Source organism: Arachis duranensis, chromosome 8, assembly GCF_000817695.3.
Source record: "Arachis duranensis cultivar V14167 chromosome 8, aradu.V14167.gnm2.J7QH, whole genome shotgun sequence".
In the NCBI taxonomy this organism is placed as follows: Eukaryota; Viridiplantae; Streptophyta; class Magnoliopsida; order Fabales; family Fabaceae; genus Arachis; species Arachis duranensis.
Window position 1 is genome coordinate 12,542,178 of NC_029779.3, and position 7,645 is coordinate 12,549,822.

At 35.9% G+C, this 7,645-nt stretch overlaps 1 protein-coding gene across 1 annotated transcript; it reads left to right on the top strand.

Annotated features, from left to right (window-relative positions):
* Nucleotides 1-2,156: 2,156 nt before the first annotated feature.
* LOC107460848 (uncharacterized) lies at nt 2,157-3,597 on the top strand. The gene has a single exon (XM_016079266.3). It carries the CDS (start codon nt 2,293-2,295, stop codon nt 3,319-3,321), a length of 1,029 nt encoding a protein of 342 aa, XP_015934752.1. The 5' UTR covers nt 2,157-2,292; the 3' UTR covers nt 3,322-3,597.
* Nucleotides 3,598-7,645: the final 4,048 nt, after the last annotated feature.

Sequence of the window (7,645 nt, forward strand, 5' to 3'; positions counted from 1 at the left end):
ATATATAGAAAAATAATATTTATTTATGTTAAAAATAAAAAAAAGTCATTATAAGTTATTTTTTATTATTTTGAAAATTATACTGCATGTGAAATTATTTTTTTATTATTTTAAATACTATAATAAGTGACTTGTGTATATTTTTAGTTCTTATCAATATGTATAACTTAGATAGTTCTAATTTAAAATTTTCAATATATCTAAACAAATTTGGGTTGGTCGAGTGATTAGCTTAGTGGTTTGCTTAAGCAAGTGTTGGGAGTTCGAATTTCGTCTCGTATGTATAGCAATTCATTGGCCCTCTTAAATAAAACTCAAATTCACTGGTAGATTAGTCCTTAACTTATTGGGTATTGTGGGAAGCAAAAAAAATATATTTATACCTAAATTTTATTATATTTTTTACCTCTACGACTAAATTTTTCTGGATCTATTACTGCTCCAAACCCACTAAAACAGAAAAACATTCCACCTCATTTATCTACAATAACTCTAGCCTCTTACCTTTCACCTTTCTCTCATTTTATTGCATCCCCTTCACTCCTCCTTTTCTGTCGCACCATCACCAACGCCCCTCTCCACCGCCGCAATCCTCTGAAGAAGCAACACGCTGCACCGCCGTTATATCTTCTTCTCCCATGCGTCGCACCGCCTTTGTGCTCTCTGCAACTGACGCGGTTGCACTTTCTTCTTTCCTGTGTCGCGCCTCCTGCTCTCGACGCCATCGTTGTACCTTCTTCTCCTATGCGTCGCACCGCCACTGTTCTCTCTGCAAGCGACGCTGTCGCTGCATGCCTTCTTCTTCCTCCGTGACGTTGCACCGTCGTCGAGTCAGAGATTTTGTGCTGCCACTACTCTAATGTTACATCTCTACTCTTACTTCCATACCACCGTGTGCCGCTTTGCTTCGTTCATCCATATTGTATGATCCAAATAAACATTCACATCTTAGTAAAAAGAACCATTCGCATATATAGTAAAATGAACATCTTGCGGAACATGTGCATGCAGAATCAAACAAATCAAGTAAAATACCAATGATATACCCAAATAAATATCCACTTTAAAATGAAAAAAATCATCTAAACGAGACAATAACTATAAGGACACTGGAGTCATGATACAGCAGCCGTGGTAGCACAGAATTGTGAAAAAACAATTGCGACAAAAATTCAAATACTCAAAATTATAATTAAACCTAATTAATTCAAAATTTGATTTTTTAAATCAACTTTCTTTTTTTAACCTATTATTTAGGTTGTTAAGAAAAAACGTTATTCTCTTGTACTTTTACTTTATATGTTTGAATGTTTTCGATTAGTCATTGTGAGAGAAGTCTCTTTATAAGCTAGTTGTAAATATCTTCTAATACTATAGATGCTCTTCTAATCTAAAATTTGTTAGATATAAAATTATCCATATCATTTTATTTAATAAGTTAAATTTTTGAAATAATTAATTCTTGATATAATATCAAAATGAATTTTTTAGGCAACCAATTATTTTTCATCTAATATATAATTTGATTATATTATATGATTAACTTATTTTAATAACTAAATAATATTTTAGCTGAAGAAAAAAGAGGGCAAAAAAGAGATACACAAAAAAAGAAAAAAAAGATTTAATTAAACTTAGTTACAAAAATAATTTATTCAACTAATACTTTTTTATATAATTAACATTTATAAAACACCTTGAAACAGCAATATCATATAAACCTGTAAAATACAAATATAATAATTAATGTATACATATTCTCTATTATTGTATATGTAATAATTCATACTAATTTATATATTATTGATGTGTTAGTGATGATGGATTAACTAAAATCAATTAGTTCTTTTTGTATTTAAATTTAAAACAATGTTAGGGCCAGCAATTTTTGTGATTAGTAGCCATCAAATAGTCATCAATGATAATTTAATGGTGTGAGATTGGTGTGAAATTTTATCCAATGGCTCACATTTCTCTGCTGTTTACATATTGGCCAAAATTCAATAAAATTGATGACCCTAAACTTTTCCTTAAATTTATATAAAAAGAAAAAGAAACATGATTACCAAAGACACTAATTATAGAGGCGAAAAAGAAAGTAAGGTAAAGTAGGGGAAATTGAAAGGGGAGGGGACCAAAAAGCAAGTGTATGTATGAATGTAGGAGTAGAAGGGGATTAATTGAACAAAAAGAGAGAGACAGGTACATATACTACATAGTCATTCATTCATATATAAATAAAGGGAAAGGGTGAAGCAGAAGAGAAAGAGATAGAAAGGTGTGAATGTAAACATGTTGAAGCCAAGAGAAGGAAAACCGCCACAATCTGCAGATCTTCTTGTATGTTTCCCTTCAAGATCCCATCTCCCTCTAATGCCTAAGCCTATTTGCAGCCCTGCCAGACCTTCCGATCACAACAAACGCCGCCACCACCGCCGCAAGAGATCAATCTCCATGCTTGCTGCTGGAGGACAAGGTGGTAGCCCTTCCCTTGACGTTGCGGAACCCACCTCCCCCAAGGTCACTTGCGCCGGTCAGATCAAGGTTCGCCACAAGAACACCCGCAACACCGCTTGCCGGAGCTGGCAGTCGGTCATGGAGGAGATAGAGAAGATCCATAACCGCAGGAAGCAGAGGAATCATCTTGGTTTCAAGAAGGAGGTAATGCAGTTCTTGACTTGCTTGAGAAGCATCAGGTTCGATTTCAGATGCTTTGGATCATTCCCCGGAACCGATATAGTAACCTCCGACGACGAAGAAGAAGAAGAAGAAGAAGAGGAAGACGTCGAAGACGAGGAAGGAGAAGAGAGTAGCCAGAGGAAAGAGAGTGGTGATCGAGAAGAAGAAGAAGGTTCAAGAACCGTGTTTTCGAAATGGTTCATGGTGGTACAAGAGCATCAAAGTAGTAGTGTTGATGAGGAGAAAGAGAAGAAGAACGTAGTAATGGCACATGATGATGAAGATGAAGATGATGATGATGATGAATCGGTTACAGTGGTTCCTCCTCGGAACGCGTTGCTGCTGATGCGGTGTAGGTCTGCTCCGGCGAAGAGTTGGGTGAAGAGAGAGAATGAAGAAGAAGAAGGAAAAGGAAAAGAGAAAGTGGAGGTGGTGAGAGGGCAGAGTTTGAAGTCGTTAATGGAGGAAGAAAAGAGAATAATAAAAACAGAACAAGATAATAACAAGAACAAGAACAAGAAGGTGTTGGTGATGAGATACGAGAGTGCAGCTGATTGGATTTCATCGGATATTGCTAAAGAGACATGGATTGTTGGTGGCTTAAGAGAAACATTATTAAAGGCTCGAAGCTGTAAGAGATGATCCATCACCATCATCATCATGCTATTGCCATTGCTTCCAGGACTCTTTTCATTTTTCAATTTTTTTTGTTAATTGTTAGTAGTATATTAAATAGCGTTTGTACGTATGAATTTTATTTTGCAGCAAAGTACTTTAATGTGGTGGAGTGAAAACTAAGTGGGAATTCTAATAATGAGTTAGTGTCCCATAACCATAAGTCCCAGTTTTTAGATTCGGATGTATGCTTTAATTTGTTTAATCTATGAATATATCTGTACAGCTTTTTCATCATACAAATACCTTCCCTTTTCTCTTCTCATCTCATCTCAAAGGAACTCACACCTGCATTTATTTTTGTGAGATATATTAGCTAGAGTTAATTATCTCTAGCTATAAAATAGCAAGGTTCAAGTGTATGAGTATAGGAGAGAGAAAAAAAAAGAGATTCTCTTAATAATAAATTCTTTTCATCTTACTCATTTTCTATTCCTCTGCTTTTTCACTTCTTGGTTTCTCACCACAAATCTTCTTTCTCCCTTTCTTCAACAAATTTGATATGGTATCAAAAGCACAATCGGTTCATGGCTGGCGACGTTGAATTTGTAGAAGACGATCCTATACTATCATCAGATTCTACACCTTCAATCATGAATGCAACAACACAAAACCAAAATAAACCATTTGCAATTCCACTCTGAAAAAAACTCTCAGAAGACAACTTATTAACATGGCGTTACTTGCCCATACTCACCATCTGTGGACAAGAAATGGAAGATCATCTTGACAAAGAAAAGGTCCCACACAGGTATGCTTCCACTGAAGATGCGCATAAAGGAATTGAATCAAAACAACATAAAGAATGGCGTATTGATGATTACAATGTTACATCTTGGCTTTTCGCATCAATGGATGCATCTTTCAAACACCGGATGATAGGATATAAATCTGCTCATGAAGTTTGGGCACGAATTCATACATATTTTGCATAAAAAACCAATGATAGGGTTCGACAATTGCAGCTATAATTTAGATCTGTAAAGAAAGATGGTTCTGCATCCAATTACTTACTCAAGATCAAGAAACTGGCTGACACTTTAGCTGCTATAGGATCTCCAATTTCAGATTCAGAATACACAAATGTTATTCTAGATGGTCTTAATGAAGATTATCACTCCTTTGTTACACTGATTTCAGCAAAAGATCCAGCTTATGCAATTCCTTATCTTAAAGCATTACTTATGGCAGAAGAAGAAATCGTAGAAAGGTTCAAGAAGCCTAATTCAACAATGGTGCAGGTTCATGTTTCTCAAACAACACCTTTACCCTATAAACCAACAGAGACAACTCCCTCTCATGGATCTGGCAGAGGCAACAACAATGGAAGTTTGGGACGTGGACCTGGAGGAAGGCGTGGACATGGAGGAAGATTCGGTAAAGGTGGAAGAGGCTCCTTCACTAATCAAAATCGACCACAGTGCCAAATTTGTGGCAAGTTGGGTCATGTAGCCAGTTATTGCTTCTTCCGCTTTGATCAAAATTTTAATCATGCTCAACAAAATAACCCCTCCACCTCCATGCACAATGCACTGCCACCCCCTCCATCATTTCATAATCCATGTGCAGTGATTGCAACTCCTGTATCTGTAGTAGATTCTTCAAGGTATGCTGACACAGGAACAACACATCACTGCACACATAAACAACAAAATCTGCAATATTCTCAAGACTATCAAGGTCAAGAGCAGGTATATGTTGGCAATGGATCAGGTATGCATATCTCTAAAGTTGGACAGTCCTTTTTCCAATGGTATGCAACAAGAAAACGTTATAAATTATACGATTTATTGATAATTTCATCTATAACTCAGAATCTGATAAGTGTATCTAGATTTGCTAAGGATAATCATGTATATTTCTCTTTTTGGCCTGAATTTTGTTTGGTAAAATCGCAAGCTACCAAGGAGGTTCTTCTCCGAGGCAAGGCTGAAAATGGAATGTATAAGTTTGAGAAAGTTGAAATTCCAAAGACTTTGACATCACCTTCTGTTTTTTTAGCTAAACATGCTTCTTTAGATACCTATCATAGGAGATTTGGCCATCCTACTCTTCAAATTATAAAGAATATAGTTACTAAATGTGATTTACCTATGGTAAGAACTGGATTTTTCATGGATAAAATCATTTAAATGCCCAAATTAAATTCCAGAAAGTTAGGATGAGAATTTGGAGATTTAAATATAATTTTTGAACTCAGTAGGTCCTTCCGAGTCAGAAAATGTGTTTTCTGCGAAAAGCCGTAAAAAATCGCGAACCGACAGTCGAACCGGTTGAATCAGTTCAAGTCTGCTCGGTGCCGCGGAGGAAACAGTGGAAACAGTCAAAAACCTTAGAAGAACATTAGAGATGAAAAACTGATAAACATCCATAAACTGTTGATTTATCTATACTAATATGAATAAAATATGTATTCTTAAGTGCTTTTTCTTTACTAGAAAATACTTTAAGTGGAAATGGAGACATAGTATACTTACCAGTCTTTACCTTATTTTGAATCAATTTAACATTATCGGGCGATAACCCTACAAATTCTTCGGGCATAAATAAATTTTACCAATATAGAAAGAAAGCCCTTTCTTCTCATAAGATATTTCTAGTTAGTTAGGGCGTTATGGCTGACGCGCCTTGATGCATAATTCAACCGTACTAAGGTCATCCAATCTTTAGACGGGATGCTTTTGTATCATTTTTTTCTTGTTGGTAAGAAGTTGGCAGAAAAACTTCTGGTCAACCTAACCAAAACAAGAAAGGAAGAGGGGTGGTCCCCGAAGGGCAGAACGATATTAGCACGTGTTTATATCAGTGACGAATTAGATGAAAAGGAAAGTCGGCTTTCACCACATATCCGAAGTTGAGCCAAATAGGCTAAAAACGTTAACGGATTGAACCGGGCCAAGTTGGGCCCAAGTCCAACATATATAAGGGTTCATTAATGAACCCAAATACTCATAACACACTCAAACACACATACACACACACTCAGCTGAAGAGAAGGGGAAGAAGAGAAACCCTTGAGCATTATTCACTTCAATCTTTCCAAGCTAATATTTTGAGCTACAATGCTCCGATCTGCGTGTCGTCAGCGGCTACACGTTCCTTGTGAAGAGCTCTATAAAACCCATGTAAGAAATTGGTAAGGAAAGTTTGAAATCTTCCCGGTTGCTCTCCTCTAAATTTTGGGTTTTTAGGGTTTTGGGTTAAATGAGTTTTTATGATTTTGGATATTTAGGTTTGCTCTAATCCTTTCTTAGTATTAGATTTTTGCTATCAAATCTGTTGGAAAAGATAAGAGCCACTAAACCCTTGTGATATTATGTTTAAATGGAATCTTAGATTGATTTTGTGGTGATTTATATGTATATAGCTTGATTATTGTGAGTTTGGAGCTTGTTGGTGCTTGTTGGAGTTACATTGGTGGTTGGATTTTGGTTGAAAGATCATTTGGTTCATATTGAAAATCGGCCAAGGTATGGTTTCGGTTTTCTCTATGTGTATATAATATTCATGGACACTTAGGCTAGCGACCCATAAAATAGGTTTGAAATTATATGGTTGTTGAGTTGTTGAATGATGGTATGTGGTGATTTATGAAAGATTGAGGATTGTTGAGTTGGATTATGTTAATTGATAGTGATATAATGATGATGAATGATTTGTGAAGTTGAGAAATGATTTGTGTTGATATATGTGATGATAATGTTGATGATATGGTAATGTTGTTGGGAGAGTGTTAACGAGGATTGATTATAATGTAATATATTGATGTTGAGGTTGATGATAAGGAATGGTAAAGGAAAATATAGTAATCTTGGTGTAATACGACATATAGTGTTAATGGTGGTGAAAAATGGAATTTGGTTTGGTTTTGGTTGTGTTTTATGAAAGATTGAGGAAATTGTGATTTTGGGTAAAAGTTAAATTTTGGTGAACTTTGTCTGATCATAACTTTCGCCTTGGTTTTCAAAATTGGTTGAAATTTGTTTAGAATTAAAGATATTTGAAACCCTTTAAATCGATATGAAGTTTGTGAAAATTAAAATTTTGTAGAGGAAGTTATGATCATTCAAAGTTGGTGTTGAAAATAAGAAATTCTGCAAAGTAACAGAATTTTATGTTTTCTGGTATGTGCGCACGCACAGCCTTGTGCGCAACACACTCTATGAAATTGTGACCTGTGCATACGCACAGACCTGTGCATCCGCACACGCGGAGGCAGGTAGTCTGCTTGCAGCGCTGGCACAGCTCGTGCATGCGTGCACCAATGAGAAATTGCAACCTGTGCGTACGC